Raw genomic sequence first — 19,248 nt, 5'->3', positions numbered from 1 at the left:
TAGAGACAGGCTGGGCCAGGTGTTAGAGTACGCTAAATGCCAAACAGAGGACTCTGTGGTTCACCTTGGAGAATGAAGCTATTAACCTTGGCCTTGTGAATTTTTTGTTGTTTTTTCAGGCTCCCTCATTCTTTTCTAAATGTAAATATTATTTGTGTTTTCCAAATACATGTATAGATAGTTTTCACCATTCATTGTTATAAGATTTTAAGTTCCAAAGTTTTTCCCTCCTCACTCCCCTCTCCCTTCCCCGAGATGGCAAACAATCTGATATAGGTTATGCATCTGCAATCATATTAAACATATTTGTGAATTCATTTTTTAAAAAATATTTTGATAACAGTGTTTTAATATGATTGGTTTCTTTTTTAATAAGTGTGATGAAAAGTAATAGTATATCTCTCTCATACCAGGGTTATTCCTAAGATGATAAGGAGTTGTAGCTGTCGCTTCTCCCTGGGAAACTCCCCAGATCTGCCAGTGTGAGTGCAGACTGAGATAAGTGATGGGAAGGAGAGAGAGAAAGAGTGAGAGAGGGACACATGGTAAGAGGAAGGGAGAGGAAAAAGGAGAGGAAAGGTGTGTTTGGGTGCCATACCTTATATACCACTACATCTATCTGTTATACATTTTTTTAATTAAAAAGAAATTAATTTTGCTTTATGATTTAAGAATTGCTTACCAGTCCTTCAGAATGCACCCCCCCCCCAACTTCTGCCTTTCAGAATTCCTTATTTACTACAAAAGTCAGCTTAAGTGCCAGCTCCTACATGAAGCCCTTCCTGAACCCTTCCAGCTCAAGCTGTTGCTACCCTGAGCAACCCTCCCCTCTACTGAGAACAGCATCTGTTTTACATTTGTCTTTGTATCTCTAGGTTCACAGGTATCAGGTACTCAGAGAGTGCTTAATAAATGCTTGTTATTTGATAATAGATGAGAGGATCAGAGTATTTCCAACTGGAAGAGACCATGGAGATCAATTTAGTACAGCTCCTTCACTTTGCAGTTAAGAAAAATGAAACCCAAGGAAGGTGGAGTCATTCTGAGATTTCTCAAATTTCATCCAAACAATCAACAATTTAGAAAGAGAATCCTAACACATCATTATGGATATGGAAATAGGCATTCCGTTTAAGTGGAGAAGGCACAATTACCTTTTGTAGAAAGAGGACAATCCTTACAAGCATCTGGGCATGGAGTTCTTCCAAGGTGAAAAGTGTCCTGGGAGTTCGGATAAAAATTTTGGTCTTTCCATAAGCCACATCATCCTGGAAACCACAGCCTTCAATCAGTTTTTTCACAGCTTGCTTGTCAGAAGGGAGGTCATGGTTGGGCCAGGTAAATTCAGAGATCATCTTGTACCTAGGTAAATGAACATAAATGTTACTGTAGAATCTCTTGATCATATAAAACCCATTTTTGCCCTGTAATTAAATCTGGAAGAGTTTAAAAATGCTATTCATTTCAAAATCTGTTGTGAAAATTAGCATGGACTGGTCATCTGATATGAGTTAATGATAAGAGATCTAGAGGCCTTTTTAAGAAATGATCTTTTTTTAAAAAAAAACAAACAACTGAAATTTACCTCAATGTACATTGTGCCACTGAAGTAAAGAACATAACATGAGCAAAATAGGGAGAGAATAGTGAAAATGTAGTGGTTGAGCGTCTGAGTCTAAAGGAAGCCGTTTCAAGGGACAGGGAAGCGAAGAAAAAAAAAGTAATTTACATGGTAACTTTATTATATATTTAAAGGAATAGCAAGATGTACATAATGTGCAATCGCTTTCTAAAATTATACTATTATGGAAATGCTTGTTTTATCCCATAAATCTAAATAAATAAATAAAATTTTAAAGGAAAACCAGGCAGTCAGGAAGAGCTTGTTTTAAGCAACGGTTTTAAAACTTTCTTCAATGTTCAATTTGATGGGGGTAGAGAAATCCCTAGGGACTATCTATCCAATCCATCCACTTAGCACTGAAAAGCCACTTCCATATCCACTCTACTCTTGGTTACACAACACTTTATAATTTCCAATTGCATGTGGAGAAGTGGGCAGTAGGACTCGAAATAGGTGGAAGGAAAAGACAGACAAGGTTTCTAACAAGGTTTCTGTGGCAACACTCTTGCTCTCTTTCTCTGAATAAGGAGATCATTCCAAGAATGGGGAATGGCCAGGGAAGAGGTGGGGACATGAGAGATGACGTTCCATGTAGGAGCAACAAAGAGTAGGCTAGTTTGGCGAGACTGAAAAGTGGGAGGGGGAGTGATGTAGAACAAGGCTGGAAAGACAGGTTTTGACCAAGTTGTGAAAGGCTTTACAAGCCAAAGAGAGGAGTCTGTATTTTATTTTAGAGGAAACAGGAATTTATTAAGCTTACCATTTATCAGAGGAAGGCTCTATTGCCTTCTATAGTGTACTAATTGAATAATTAGTCTGTAGAGGAAGCTTTGCAGGAAAATAACATCTTTGTGCCCTCAGAATACCACCAAAAAGAGTCTTCTATGAAGCTGTGAAACAGCTTAACGTATTTCATTCCAGTGATTGCTAGAATATAAACCAGACAGCCCAGGGATTTTATAGGATCTTGAGAAGTTTAAAGATACCCCAAGGCATATATGCTGGGAAGATATGGGGAAAAAAAGAGTACTACTTTGGGTATGCCTATATATAGTTTATATGGAATTTAATTAGAGAGATAACTCTACTATGTAAGAGCCCAAAGAAAGAAAAAGAAGAATGTGGTAATGGTAACAGGACTGGGTTTGGAGTCAAGAGAACCTAGATTCTAATCCTCCTTTTCTACTTGTGCAACTTCAGCAAGGTACCTCATCTGTGGATCAGATGACAACTCATGTCCCTTTTAGCTCTTAATCCTGTGGATGATCTAGCAACAAAGATTAATTGAATCATACAACTTTACAAATTGGAAGAAGCCTCAAAGGCTAACCAGTCCAATTCCCAGTCTAATTCCCAGTTAGAATGCCCTAGTCATCTAGTCTTCACCCCAAATGTTCCCAAGAACTCACTACTTCCTGAGGTACTCTATTCCATTTAAGGAATAGACTAATTTTTCTCTTCTGATATTGAGTCAAAATCTTACTATTTCCATCCATTATTCCTAGTTTTACCCTCTGAGTCTAGGTAGAATATAAGGTGAATCCTATTTTCTTAGGTTAAGCCTTCAATTTTACAACATGCTTCAACTTAAGTTCTTTCTTCTTGAAGAACACTTGTACCTATGGCATATTTTCTAAATCCCTCAAGATTCTGGTCACTGTGCTTTGGACTCACTCCAACTAATCAACAGCTCTTCTAAGATGTGGTGCTCAGGAAGAAAAACTCCACTGCAAATGTGGTCTGGACAGATCATGGTGACGGAGTGATCACCCCACATTACCACTAATACTTGACATTGTGGACCATTTCCTCTTTAGTGATACTCATTCTTTCTTGCTTTCTGTGGCGCAGTTCTCTCTGGCTTCTTTTCTTTCTGAATACTTTCTCAGTCTCCTTAAATGGTCCACCTTATTCCTCCCACTCATCAAGTACAATTGTGTCCCAAGACTCTCTCAGTTCATGGCCTCCTACTCTGTCTTTGATGTTGGCAATCTCATCTATTCCCATGATTAGGATAATCATTTCTATGTGAAAAAAATTCCAAGATATTAATATGAACATGTAATCAATAATAGTAATATTCTTGTTGCTTTGTCTTTTAAATGCCAGTGTAGCATATCCTGTAGCTGTTAAACATTTCCATATTGATATCACATGGGTACCTCAAACTCAACATGTCTAAAATTAATCATATATTTCTTTCCCCCCACCCCAAGCCTGTCCCTTTCCCCAACTTTGCCTAGTCGTTCAGGCTCAAAAGTTTAGAGTTATCACTGATCCTTCTATTTTTTTTTCACACCTCCCCATCTAATTAGTTAGTTGCCAAGTCCTGCTCGTCTACCTGTATAGTATCTCTCACATTCATCTCCTCCTTTTTATTAATACTATCCCTACCTTAGCTCAGGCCCTCATTAGCTCTTGACTGGATAATGAGAAGGGCCTCTTAATCAGTCTATCTGCACCAATTTCTACTCTCTTGAATCCATCCTTCACACTACTGCCAAATTAATTGCTATAATGCAGAGTCCTCACCATGACTTTCTCCTGTTCTAACATTTTAGTGGTCTCCTATCGCTGACAGGGTAAAATACAAACTCCATTCCTTAACACTTAAGACCTTCTGAGATTTGTCTTTAATCTAGCATACAAACCTTCCCTTCACTCTCGCCCCACACTGCTCCTCTCCATGTACTCTACACTCTAGCCAAATTTAATTACCTGTCATTTCCCAACTTCATTCTGCCCTCTTCTACTTTCCCACGTTTATACAAACCATTCCTCTGAAACTTTGAAATTATTCCATCTACATCTCTGATTATTAAAATCCTTTCTCCTTAAAGACACTACCTTCTGTACAAAGCCTTCCCCAGTTATCCCCAACTTCCTCCCTTCCCCACACAGAGCTGAATTTTCCTCTTCAAATTTTTTTTGTCTGCCCAGATCTTCCCTACTGTAAGTCCTACAACAACAATAATTAAGACTTATGTAGCACTATGTGCTGGGCACTGTACAATGATTTAATCCTTACAACAATCCTGGAAGGTAGGTGCCATTATTATGCTCATCATATAGAAGAGGAAGCTGAGGCAAACAGTGACTTGCTCAGGGTCACACAGCTAGTAAGTGCCTGAGGCCAGATTTGAACTCACAGCTTCCTATCTCCAGACTCATATCCATTATGCTACTTAGTTGCCTAGATCATACCTGGGCACATCTTATACTATGCCAACCCTCCTCCAGAGGGAAAGTTTCTTGAAAAGAATGATAATTTTTATCACTGTTATTATCTCTAACAACAAATGGACTTTTTTGCCCTGTAGATACTGACTATTTCTTGAATTAAACTGATGAAGGTATACTAGCATCTGGCCGTCCTTACACTGATAAAATTATAGGTCTGGACCCCTCCCATGTTCCCCAAGAATGATTCCTTTAACTTTTTTGTTTGCCATGTCATACTGTGGAGTCACCTGAGCTGTGGTTTGCTAAAATTTCTTTTGCACATGGATTATGGTCTTGGGCCACTGCTATCATGAACAGAATCCTGATGCCATGAGGGACCTCAGAACCCTTTGGTCCAAACTGCATCTGAACAAGGAGAAGGGGACTGAAGTGCTCACCTCTCCCCACACCTCTCCCTCTGCCCATCCTGCTGAAACGCCTTCTCTTTCTTCTCTAGGCATGCACCTCCATTATTCAAGTGATCTTTTTAGTAATGGATGCTAAAATTTGTCCAAGAATAGAAGTCAAGCTTGTTGCACTGTGGTTTGCCAGCTTTGCTCGCTTCTATTTTCTGAAAACTGGGAATATCTGCCCTTCTCTCTTGTCTTGCATTGCTCTCCACTGTCCTCCATGAACTCTTCTAGTTTACAAATAGCAATTCCACAAATGTAGCCAGCAATGCCTTCAGTACCTCTGTATGAGTTTTGTCAGGGCTTGAACTCATCAAGGGCATCTAAGTGTTCTTTTACTAACACTTTCTTTGCTTCTCCTCTTTCAGTCTCCTGGTTCACGAGAGAAGTCTACTAATTCAAGTTGAAGAGCAGGACCACCTTTTCTCCATTGTCTGTGAAGGTGGCCCCACCCAGCCAAGCAGCAGGTTTTCTTTCTTCCGATTAGCTTAAGTCTCACCCCTTGGTTTTCCTTCTCTTTCTCCAACAGCCTCATCTCATTCTGGGCTCCAGCCACCCTCTCCTGACCCTTTCCTGAGAGAACCATGCCAAGCTTTTGTACTCATCCTCCATTATCTGCTGCTAAATGCATCTTCCACATGTCTTTTAAATATCTAAGTTGGTCATTGAGATCCCTGGATGAATTTCACATTATTTTCTTTAGGCAATTATCCTTTGTCTCTTCATCTGAATTACATGCTTGTATCTTTGAATTTCATTCTTGAGTAATCATCAGTCCTGGAACTTTATTTTCCCTAATATAAATTCCACCTACTCTGCTCCCCACCTTTCTGGTCCTTTTACACTTTACACCCTTCCTTTACCTACGCCCCCATCCCTGGCCCTGCTACATACTCTTGGATGACATCAGCCTCTTGTCCATGAACAGAAACACTCTATTTCTTCACTGGGCACTTTCAGTGGGTGTCCAGGACATGCCAGAATACTTTCCCTACTCATCTCTGCTTCCTGACTTCCCTGGCTTCCTCTAAGTTCCAGATAAAATCTCACTGTCTACAGAAAATCTTTTCCAGCCCCTCTGAATTTTAGTACTCTTCTGTTGATTATGCCCTATTTATCCTGCACATAGCTCATTATTACATAGCTGTTTGCATGTTCTCACCATGTTGGATTGTTACACTCCTCAAGGGCGAGGACTGTCTTTTGCTTTCTTTGTATCTCCAGCATTTAGCACAGAGTCAGGCATATTGTGAAAATTGAACAAATGCTTATTTGCTGTCTTTCTCGTATCACACTTACCCCTGTATATATCTTATCCTGCTGCAATTCTCCTCCAGTAGACTGAAGGAATGGATTCTAAGATATTAGTTGCTATTACTAATAGCTGGCATTTACATAGTATTTTGGGATTTGTGAAGCAGTTTACATTCATTATTCTCATTTGAACCTCATGGTCACTTGTTGGCATTATGTAGGGATTGAGGCATCACAGGTAAAATTTCATTGGGGAACACAGAATGTTAAGGAACTGCCTAATACTCTGAGGGCATAAGTGATGCCCAAGGTCATGCAGCCACTCTATAGAAGAGGCCGGGCTTTGAAACTCTTTCTGGCTCCCACGCCAGCTCCCTGTCCACCATTCTGCCTCTCACAACACAAATCAGTCTAAAGAAAAGCAGGATGTCAACTGAGTTTTTGTAAACACAATCATGTCAAATTTTGTACTGAACTAAATCATTTTGCAAAACAAAGTATCCTTTTGTAATGTAAATAATTTGATTTTGTAGTCAGTCAGCCAACAAGCCTTTATTAAGCACTTCCTATGTATGTGTCAGGCACTGTGCTAAATGTGGAGATACAGAGAAAAAGCCAAAATTGCTTTTGCCCTCAATAAGCTTACGGTTTAGTGGTGGAGATGCAAATAAACAGGTATGTACAAGATACATCCAGAGCAGACAGAAGGTAACTCAAAAGGGGAAGGCATTAGTAGAGGGTGAAAAGTCTCTGGGAGAAGGTGCGTTTGAGCTGAGTCTTGAAAGAAGCCAACGAAGCTAGGGGGCAGAAGTGAGGGGGGAGGGCATTTGAGGCCAAAAGGAGAGCTTTCATCAAGGCAGAGTGTGTGAGGGACAGTAAGAGAACACCTGTGTTATCAAACTGTCAATGGAAAGACAGGAAAGGTCCAGGCTGTGAAGGGATCAAAGTGCTATGCAGAAGACTTTATATTTCATTGTGGAACATGGGAGTTTTTTTTATAGAGGGGTGACATGGTCAGACGTCTGTACTAGGAAAATCATTCTGGCAACTGAATAGAAGGGGAAATGGAGTGGTGACAGACTCTAGGCGGGGAGAGAGCCCAAGCAGAACATTACTGCAATCGTTGGAGTGGGAGGTAATGAGGTTCTGGGCTCCAGCAATGGCTGAGGGAACTGAGAGAAAGGGATGAATACAAGAGATACATTCAATTTTCTTGAAACAGGGCATATCGTGCAGTACCAGGACAGAATACCTAAAACAAACATGTTGTTTCTCTATGCTCCCTGCCCCTTATCCCAATTATGTTTTGGTCGTTGTTCAGTTGTGTCAGACTCTTCATGACCCCACTTGGGGTTTTCTTAGCAAAGATACTGGAGTGGTCTGCTACTTCCTTCTCCAACTCATTTTACAGATGAGGAAACTGAGGCAAGCAGGATTAAGTGACTTGACCAGGGTCATACAGCTAGTGAATGTGATTGTATTTGAATTCAGGTCTTCCTAAGTCACAGTCCAGTGTTCTATCCACTGTACCATCTAGCTGCCCCTACAATAATCTTAAAAGGAAGAATGGACAGGATCACAGGGACAGACTGAATCTTAGGAGATCTAGTCTGAACCACTTCACGGTGGAAAAAAAAGAGCTAAGCAGAAGGAACACTAGACAGGGGTCAGAAGCCCTGGATTCCAATTCTGACTTTGTCATTTATCAGCTGATGCCTGTTCAGGGCCCAAATGTCTTTCCATAAACCAGGGCAAATACTTTGCTGACCTCACAGGGTTGTTGTGAAGATCAAACAAAATGAATTCATGTGAAACTGCTTAAGTTGATAATTGAAAGATGTTATTCTGCAAATTTTCCCCTTATGTGCTTCTAGGGAGCCATTCAATTGTTTTGTTTATTTTCTGGCATCTTTACTAAAGGCAGCTGCAGGTAACATATTAGTCAGAATTGTTTTTAAGGCTCCCTAGATCAATGCTAAGAATTTCAATGCTCTATAAAATATGCCAAATTGGAATTTTTCTTCTAATGAATTAAAAAATCCAACAAGATAGGGAAAGAAAAAAATGAATAAATAGCCTCAAATCACTTAATAAAATAAAAGTAAGATTTCTTTGAAAATATATCTGCTATGTTTGAGAATTAGTGAATAAGTGGATCAGACAGTAAACAAGGGGACTATGCATTTTAAGAATAAAACAACTTAACGTCTGCAATTTCACCACAACTTAATTATCAAAATTGTTTTATGATGAAACAAAGAGTAAACGGTTTTAACTTCTGCCCATTTTAAAGTCTGTGATATAAAAAAAATCAGACTTAGTTCTTCAAGAAAGGAATAAAACTATATGAACAAATAATAAAGAATATAACTTGAATTTTTTTAAAAAAGAACGGATGTATTACAAATTACTAAATTTCATTTTTACTACATATAGAAGGTGGTAAGAGGTTATGATAATGTCTTCAGTGCCTTGCCTACCTGTTAACATGTCTTCTCATTCTAAAAAATGGACAATGTACCCTGAAACCTGCTCCCCTCTCAAGTTCCATTTCTTTTTCATCTTCCCATTCATCTGTTAAGCCCATGATGCACTCTGGCTTCTGTTGAAAGTTCTCTAAGGTCAGTAATAAAACCCTTTCCCCATCCTTGTCCTTGACTCCCTGTAACATTTGAAACCTACAACCACAACATCAGGGGATTCTTTTCTCCTGGCTTCAGTGATGCAACTCCAATGGGCTGGCCACGTTGTTCTAAGGCCAGACATATGATTGCAAAAAAGATTATTTTATGGAGAATTCACACAGGGCAAGCAACTCACCTGGTGATCAGAAGAAGAAATACAAGGGCACTCTCAAAGTCTCTCTTAAGAACTTTGGAACTGATCATGTGACATGAGATACTCGCACCGGACCGCCCAGCATGCTGGGCCCACATCAGAGAAGGTGCTGTGCTCTGTGATATCTTTAGTAGTGACAGGAAACGCAAGACAGATTACAAATGGCTGGAGTGTAAGTGGCTAATGAAAGAAAGGCAATGAATGGAGACTGTTCTTTCTGGAAAGATGCAAAGGTCCAGAATGCATGAGCAGAGCAGCAGAACGAGATCAGAGCAGCATGAATATATATTGTTCCTTTCCTTCAATATCATGCAGTATCAGGGGCTCAAGTCCAGTGAAACAAAAGCAGGTTCTCAGACTATATATGTTCCTGCAATCCTACAGGGATGAACCCTTTAACCAAAAGAGAATTTGATACGAGAGTAGTTAAAATGACTTTCTGAAATCTACAGCTACATAAAAATAGAAGCAAAACTCATTTTGTTCCCTTGGCTTAGTAATAAGTGGTATGCTAATGGGTTTATTACTTTCAAATTTGATTATAGTGAAAGTTCCCATTTCTGAAAATGCTCCAGTTAATGTTAGATTTGATATTTGAGGACACGTACCTTAAAACACTTTGAGTAAAAGCAATCCTATTATAAAATACAATAATAAAAACAAAATCCTCTAAAATAATTTCATTCACAAAAATGAGAAAAATTTTAAACAAAAAACATAATAATGGCATTATATGGGGAAAAAAAATCCATCCGGATAGAGAGAGTACTAGATTACACAGTTAGACATGGGGACCAACAACCAAACAATGACAATTAAGAAAGGGCAAGGCTGGGCAAACAGAAAATTAAAAATAAAAAAAAAACTAAGAAGCAGTGAATAAAATGGAAGCAAAGTTCAATATTTAAATAACATTATAGGTATCAATGGCCCAAGCAATTTGGAAAAATTTCCAGATACACTGCAAAAACTGGATGACACCATCATATTACTCTTCAAGGTTTTCCATTTATCTAACAAATCAATGCAAAATCACTCTTCTCTCCTTCCCTAAGGCAAAGAGCATGACCCTGGTAGCCTACCAAATCACATCCTGCACAGTCCTGCTAATTATAAAGATGAACTCAGAATAAATCTGCCATTTCACAGCATCTTTTCCTCCTCAAAAGACCTCCAAAGCTTTCAAGGTCAATGGTACATTAAAAATCTCTATCTATTTCTCTCTACAAAAGACATGAAGATAAAGGAAAGTGACAAGTAGAACCTGGGTTTAAACCAATAATCCTTAATAAAAGCCTTGAGACAAGAAATCACTGGAAAATACTTGTTTGAGCAAAGAGCAGGATACTTCTCTCAGCATCAGTGTCTGCTGGTCTAATGGACCTCTAGCTTCCATTCCACCCCCACTTTCAATTAAAGTATATGACTCTGAATGGATGTGGAATTGCAAATAGAAAAATACCGAAGGACATAATGAATCAGTAATGCAACTTATTTCCATTTCACATGTGGCTTGAGACATTAGGTTTGTTACTTTATAGTGATATGCAATTTAAAGCAGAAACTGGACATATTCAACATAAGTGGCTGAATTTTTCCAGAAGTGTATTTCTAGCCAAAATAGAGGGCTTTAGGGGCAGCTAGGTGGTACAGTGAATAAAGTACCAGCCCTGGAATCAGGAGGACCTGAGTTAAAATTTGGCCTCAGATACTCACGAGCTGGGCAAGTCACTTAACTCCACTTGCCTCCAAAAAAATGTGATGTTTTGGAGGGATAGATTACATAGTAAAATACTGAATCAAAATGCATATTTAGATAAATAATGAAATTGATACATGGGATGCTTTTTGACCTTTCCAATTTCATATTTACCAATGGAGTCCCACTAAGCCCCATATTCAACATCCCTTCTCTACCAGCAAATAAATCAGAATTTCTTAATACAGTAGCAAATCTAAAGTTTGAGGGCAAAGGGAGGCCAAATAAATAGAAAAGGCTGACTGAGTACATTTATGTAGTTTGTAATTCATTATCAACAGCCCTGGTCTTTATTGCTGTCTCTCTTACTTTTCCCATCTGCTCCCTCGAAGGCGCAACCCTGCATCCTACTATTCCAATCATACATTTCTCATTTCCAGTTTGGACAAGGCAATGCTCCCATTCATTCCCCCTACTCAACTCATGGTACTATTTAACCTCCATTCATTTCCTAAAAATTGCATTTAGAACATACAAAAAAAATCTCTGCATTAGGCATAGAGAGTTGGATGTAAATCTTATTATTAAAATTTGTTGTGTTTGCAAGATAATGCAAGTAGATCACTTTTGCTGCAAACTCTCAAGGAGACCCAAACTAAAACCACTTTTTAAAGCTGAAATATGAGTCTAACCAGGAAAACTGACAGTTCAGAGACAAGTGTCCTAAAAAAAACACCTTTGTTTTATCTAAGATTTATGTTTATAGTTCAAAAGTCTTCATTTAATGGTGATACTTTAAATGCTCTTTACATTAAATATTTTTAAACTGCAAATTAGATATTTTAAAAATATTCTTTAGCTTCTTAAAGAATCTCTCTTCCTCGGCTGCCCCCTGCAAAGCTGAATTTTAAAGACCTCATCTCCTTTCTCCAAGAAAGGATGCACTATTTTCCTAGACTCATTCATGCCAACAGATGAGGGACATTTTTCACAATAAATCTAGGATTTATTCATTGTTTCCATCATCTGAAATATGAATATTAGGAAGATCATTTTGTTCACAAGGTACTTAGACGATCCCTGCTCACCTGTGAAGAAACTTTTCATAGGTCTGACGGTAAGCAAATCCTGCCCGCCGCACTCTCACGTTTTCCAGTAATCCGAGATATTCCACCTGATGTCGGCATCGTTCTTCATCAAACAGCTGGGGGGACTTTTTGTCATTTGGTTTAATGCAACGTACATAATATGGTTCCTAAGGAGATAAAAAATTGCATATAAGTTTCACTTGAAAATAAGCCCAGACTAAGGCAATAATCACACAATTTGTCCTGGTTATTTTGTGTTCCCTTTACTAACCAGAAAGCAATTACAATATTGAAACTAACTTGAAGGTCTCAGTGGAAAATACAACTCTTTACTTTGATGACAAGTACCCCTATCTCACTCATCAGTTGTGTGATTAGAGTGGCTAAGTCATGGTCACAAACAGAAGACAAGATAGTCAGCATAAGTTATGTTTCCTGTTATCATGGGACCTAGAGTCTATTATGTATATTTTTACAAACTGCCTAAACTAGGTGAGATCCTGGCCCTTGAGTTAGATGGCTTTTCCCTTTATCTGTATGTCTCTTCATTTGGTTCTTCAAAATGCTTTAATCTACCATTTCCTTTACCTTACACCCTTCTGAGACCACCGTATACAAATACAGTCATGTCAGAAAGTCTAAAAATGTTTTCAATACGGAATGACTCTAACACTGATGAGGATTTATAAACATATCCCCTCTAAGACTTTTTATTAAATATAATTCACTGGAAACAGATTAGGAAAGCATTTTTACAAAGAGCTTTAAAAGCTGAGGTTAAATTCATATTTCTTAAAATGGAATTTTATATGTAATTCTTGAATACTACTGGTTTAGCTGGGGAGCCCTCTTAGTCACTGCTGGCCATCCCTTATTAAGAACCAGAAGCTCTTCCATGCTCTTCGGGAAAGGCACCATAAAACAGCTAAAATATAATATGCTCAATAAAAACACTTTCTGTTTAGCCAATTTTCTGTCCACTTACGTTTTTCTTTTTTTTTCTTTTTTTTTGGAAGTAATCAGTCTGATTGAGGCTAATACACTAAAAATTCTACCTATTATGGTCAATGATAAATGTTAAACAGAGCCATAGTAATATGGAATTTCTGGGGGAAAGAAAAGAAACAAATCTCTCAATCTTTAACCCTATCTTGCCCTTATCTTATCCTTATTAAAAGTCATTTCAAGTCAGTCAAGAAGCATTTATTAAGCACCATGCAGGGTGCTAAGAAATTTGGGAGCTCCCAGTCTAATGGAGGAGACAAAAACTCTGCTCAAACAAGAGAGAGACAGGATCACTTGAAAATAACCCACAGGGAGAAGTCACTAAGATGAAGGGGGATTCCGAGAGGCTTCCTTACAAGGTGGGATTTTGGCTGGGACTTGAAGGAAGCTAAGAAACAGAGAAGAAGAAGAGAATTCTAGGTATGGGGGACAGCCATAAAAACACTCCAAGTCTTGCGTGAGGAACAGCAAAGAGGCCAGTGTCACTGGATCACAGAGTATATGGAGGCAAGTAAGATGAAGAAGACTGGAAAAGAATGCAGGGGCCAGATTATGAATGGTCTTAGAAGCTGTACAGAGGTTTTATATTTGATCTTGGAAGCAACAGGGAGCCATTGGAATTAATTGACTGGGGGCCAGGTAACATGGTCAGACCTGTGCTTTAGGAAGATCAACTTGACAACTGAAAGGAGAATGGACCTTAAGTGGAGAGAGATGAGACAGGGAGATGGATTATCAGGCTAGTTCCAGTATATCTCAGTGATGATGGATAGCACTAGGGTAGTGCCAGTGGGTAAGCTAGTCAGGGTAGTAGATAGAGCACTGGGTTTGCAATCAGGAAGAATCATTGTCATCGATTCAAATCCAGCCAAGGACACTTACTGTGTAACCTTGGGCAAGTTACTTAACCCTGTCTGCCTCAGTTTCCTCATCTGTAAAATGAGTGGGAGGAGGAAATGGCAAACCCCTCCAGCATCTCTGCCAAGAAAATCCCAGATGGGGTCACGCAGAGTCAGACATGACTAAACAACAAAAGTGCACGAAAAATGCAGCTTCATGCACATAATTCATGTGAGATTATAGGAAATGTTCTAAGATACCAGAGAATGGGGACTACCTCAAATTAGCGTGCTTGGAACAGTACCAAGGCACAGAGGCATGTGCAAAGGTCCACTTCCATTCTTTCAAGTATGCACAGCCCTATGTTAGGCATTTGAATAAGACAAGATAAATAAACCCACCTGTTATCTGCAACTTATCACTATCCTTCCAAAAACAGAGCACCCACATGAAGATGACACTCTAGGGACAGTGTGATGAAGGTGCAGTACAACAGCACTGTCATTTTTCTAAACCTAAACACTATGTCTCTTTCAGATTGTAGAACCTTCTAAGAACAAAAGTAAATATATGAACTTTTTTTTTCAAAAAAGTAAGTGTTAAACCACATAAGTGGGAAATGTGGAGATGGAAAAAAACATTGGCTGTAGACTTAGAAGATACAGGTTCAGATACCACCACTGACATGTACTGCCTATGTGACCTTGGACAATGGATTTCATTTCTCTGGACCTCAGTTTCCTCATGTGTAAAGTGAGTGGTTTGGACTTCAATGCCAGCGGGGTCCCTTTCAGCTCTATATCTATGATCCTATAATGTGGTCCAAAATATAATCTAATAGAGTGTTTGGAATGATTAGTGATTGTCCTGGTAGAAGGAAGGAATGTAATGAAGATGTCTGGAGTTGAATACTGAAGGATAGAATGACTCACATTTCTCAGAATCACAAACTCTTAGACTTTAGGAAGTAATCTCTGAGGTTATTGAGTGTAATCTGCACCCGAAAAGAAATCCTTTCTACAACACACTTCACCGATTTTGCCCGAACACCTCCAGTGAGGAGGAACTCACTACTTCCTCAGGTCACTCATTCTATTTTCAGACAGCTCTCATCTTCAGGAAATTTTTCTTTAGAGCAAGTGGCAATCCTCTCTGCAGATTCCACACACTGTTTTTACTTGTGTCCTCTGGGGACAAGTAGGACAATTTGTGTGATAAACCTTCATAAATTTGAAGAAAGCTATTATGTTTCCATAGCTAATCATCCCCAGTCACCTCCAACTGATGCCTGGATCCATATCTTGGATATAACAGATGTTTAAGAAATCTTGCTTGATTATTTTGTTGAACTGACACTTCACTACCCCACTTACCCTTGTCATTGTCCTTGTTTGTTGTAATAACAGTCTTTGAGTAAAAGGGCTGGCCTATTGCAGAGGGATGTGACTGTTTGTTTGTCACCAGAGGGTGGAACCAGGGAGTCAGCAGAATCAAATGAAGAAATGTTGCAAAGAGGCAAATGAACATGATATTGGGACAAACTTGTTCACAATCAGAGCTGTCCTAAAGTGGAATGAGCTGCCCCAAGATAAAGGGGCTTCCCCTCCTTGGAGGTCTTCATGCAAACACCAGAGGGTTCCTTGTCAGGTATGTTAGAGGGGGGATTCTTCTGTTGTATGGACTGGCCCAAAAGGTTGCTGAGACAGGTTCCCTCTAAAACTCTATCTCTGTGATTCCTAGACCTGAACACAGTACCAGAAATGTGGTCTGATCAGGCACTGTCATTTTCCTTGTCAGTGGCACTATACTTCTCAATGTATCTGAACATCAGACTCATTTTTTTTGGTTAGTGTATCCTACTCAGATTGCTGTTTTTGGGGGAAGCATGGGGATCAAGTTTGTAGTCCATTAAAAACCCTGGATCTTTTATAGACAAAATGATATCAAGCAGTTCTTCTCTCATCTTATGTTTGTGAAGCTGATTTTGTTTAACCCTGTAGGGTTTGAAATTTCATCTTTGTAGATTTGGTCCAAGGTTCAAGATGTTGAGATCTATAGTTTTCATCTTTGGTATGAGTGTGTGAGCTATCCTAGCCTTGAAGCACTGGGCATTTGATAAATGTGTAGTTAAGTGTTGCATAAATGTTTATTCCCTTCTCCTTCCCCCTATGCTTTTACCCAAGTCACTGACATGTAAATTAAATATCACAAGGTTAAACAGATCTCCGGGGGCACTCAACTAACTTCATCCTTCTACACTGGCATCAAAGCACCAATGGAAACCCCAAGTTTGGCCATCATTCAGTTCTAAATTTACCCAACTACCCTCCCGCCTCGCACGGGAGACTTTGACAAGCACCTTGCTAGAATTTTGGTAACTATCTTCATTTCCTTTTTGTTTTTTGTCAGGAATATAAAGCTAAGTAGATTAATGGTATTTTCTTTATCCACTTAGTTAAGTAAACTTGTCAAAAAGAAAAAAGGAAGGATGAAAGAACAGAAAGAAGAAAAGAAGGAAAAAAAGGAAGAGAAAGAAAGTTTTCTTCGGAATATAGATAACTATATTATTTTTATAAAATATGTTCTGAAATTTTTGCCAGGAATGAACATAACAATTCCAAATTTACAAAATAATTTCTTTACAACAACCTTTTGAGATAGGAACTACTTATCATCTCTGGTTTTTAGAAGATGAGAGGTAGTTGTAGAATGGCAGACAGAGAGCTGCTCTTGAAGTCAGGAGGACCTAGGGTCAAGTCCCATTTCTGAAACATATGGGCTGTGTGACTCTGGGCACGTTACTTAACCTCTCAGTGCTGAAAGATAACTGTATAAAACTATAAGTTACAGAGAAAGCACAGACCTGCATGGTAGAGGGAGTTCTCTTCACCAGTGTCCTTCCTCTATCCCTAATCCTATCCTTATCCCTATTCCTTTTTCTATCCCTATCCTTCATAGAAGATGAAACTGAAGTTCAGAGCAGAAGAGTGATTTTTCCACGTTTCTCTGATTTGTGATGGTCAGAACTGGTTCTCAAGTCTCTCCTGACTCCCACATCAGCACCTTTGCTACTATATAATAATTCAATGATCTACCCATTGTAGCCCTTGGTTGGTTTGGAGAAGTAGACAAGAGATTTAATTGCAAACAAGAGGAAGAGCATATGTCAAGATCCAGTGGTGGAGACTAACAAGTTATAACTGCAGGACAACATGGAAACTTGTTGGAAAGGAATGGCAAAGTTGGGTTGGGAAGTAACAGCAAGAGTGGTAGTCATATAAAAAGAAGACACGAATATCAAAATGATGATTTTTTTCATATTATCCAAAGGTAATCAGGAATAGATTGTCACCAAGGGGAGTAATAAGACATAAAATATATTTGAGGAATATTATCTTGCCAGCTGTATACTAGTATAATATTTAAGAATAGCCAGAAGCAGAGAGATAAGTTAACAGGCTTTTGCATAAGTCTGATGGGAAGTGAGGAGAGCCTGGATGAGGAGAGTGAAGGTTGAAATGGAGAACAAATGCTATGTTGAGGAATAATACTTAAAAAAAACAAACCCCCAAACTTGGCTATTGGTGAGATGGGGCATCAAAGAAGAGGAATGAGTCTAAGATAACCTTCAAGGTTAGGAACTTGAGGAACAGGAGGATGTTTGTTAGTGGCAATGAAGCTAATGGGAAGGGGCAGGGGTCAATGACCTTGGAAATGAGAGAAAGAACACTGGTTGTCTTTTTTTCTTTAATTTTTCAAATGTTTTATTGATGTTTTTGCCCCATCTGTCATTGACCATCAACCCACCATCCTGTAACCCCAAGTGGATCTCCCTTATACTAGAACATTGGTTTTCATGTGCCACTAAGACCTTGAGGAGATGATAACACAAGGGCCATTGGGAATTTATAATTGGAGAAGTAGTGAGTTTTAACCAGGTGATTATGATTTAAGAATTAAAACCATGAAATGAGCAGCTAGAGGGAATAGGCACATGGGAGTAGATGGCTTTTGGGCATGTCCAGGATAAGATGCTTTTATATTAAATACTTAGTGACACTTCTGTATAAATTTACACTTTTCCCTTTGATTTTCATTATATTTTTGGTAATAATGTAAAATGATAAACTGATTAATAAATGCAATACTTGTTTGTATTATAGACACGGGACAAATGAAACCGTTTGGAAGACTTCATGCTATAGTTCAACAATAAGTAAAAGATATCTATCTTGGTCCAGATGTGAAATTTATTTTTTAGCTCTATAAAGAATACTTTATCAAACTCTGCCAAGCTAAAGTTAAAGTACACATCCCTCCATTTCGTTAACAATCAGTAAACTATAACAGTAGGAAATTACATTTAGGACTTATCATAATCACCGGTAGGTGGTTTTGTTTTACTGAAACACAATGTAAAATGTAGGCATATTATTATTATTTATTTATTATGTATATGTTTTTTAAAGTTTCTACTAGTGCACATGGGCAGCAGGATGGATACAGAGTCAGCCTTGAAGCCAGAAAGTCTTGGGTTCAAGGAATATACTTTGACACCTTTATTGGTTCAAATCTCTTAACCTCTCACTGCCCTGTACAACTTTTGTAAGACTAAAAGTTAGAGAAGGCCCCAAATGGCACTGGCAGAGGGAGTTTCCTTATCCAGGAATTTCCTAAACCAATTGATTCATAAGCTGAGTGTCCCTCTCCTTATTCATACACAGAGGTAAAATACATTTTCAGTCATAAGTAACTACTTATTTGCTTTTCATCTAGTAACTCTAGTTATTCTTACTGACTGTAGGGAAACCTAAATTTAAAATTTAATGGAACATAAAGGGAAAATTGTATTTTTATACAAAAACCTTACTGAGTGTTCAAAATATAATCCCTCCAAAGCTAGTCATCTGGACATATTCAGGGCTTCTCACCTCTCCTCTTCCCCCTCCCTAAAATATTCTCCATGGTTTGCATTCTTATGTTTTCATTGTCAGATGTTTTAGTGATAGAAGAAGGGTAGGTTTGCAGTTATGGATGAGGGGGAGTGGAACACAGTAAATGGAGAAGGAGGACACTGTAGACGTGCTATAACTTGGTAGAACCCTTGGTACCAGGAACAAAACAAACCCAAGGGAAATTTTTGCAGCTTTGCTCAAGATGTACCAAGAAATCAAGCAAATAAGGGTAGACGAGGACATCAAAAGTGGAGAGAGTTTTTGTGTATAGACTTTGAATCTTGGAATACTTTATTTGACTTGCAGTCTTTTA

At 38.6% G+C, this 19,248-nt stretch overlaps 1 protein-coding gene across 3 annotated transcripts in view; it reads right to left on the bottom strand.

Annotated features, from left to right (window-relative positions):
• MYO1D (myosin ID) overlaps nt 1–19,248 on the bottom strand; it is a 395,320-nt gene that overhangs the window by 200,367 nt on the left and 175,705 nt on the right. For all 3 annotated transcript variants that reach the window (XM_072644957.1, XM_072644959.1, XM_072644958.1), the window contains exons 15-16: nt 12,136–12,302; nt 1,155–1,362 (exon numbers count right to left, since the gene is read on the bottom strand). In XM_072644957.1, coding sequence (XP_072501058.1) covers nt 1,155–1,362; nt 12,136–12,302 — 375 coding nt within the window. The remainder of the gene's footprint in view (nt 1–1,154; nt 1,363–12,135; nt 12,303–19,248) is intronic.

Source organism: Notamacropus eugenii, chromosome 2 (assembly GCF_028372415.1).
Source record: "Notamacropus eugenii isolate mMacEug1 chromosome 2, mMacEug1.pri_v2, whole genome shotgun sequence".
Classification (NCBI taxonomy): Eukaryota; Metazoa; Chordata; class Mammalia; order Diprotodontia; family Macropodidae; genus Notamacropus; species Notamacropus eugenii.
The sequence above is the reverse complement of the archived record's forward strand: the minus strand, read 5'-3'. Positions and strand labels throughout refer to the sequence as shown.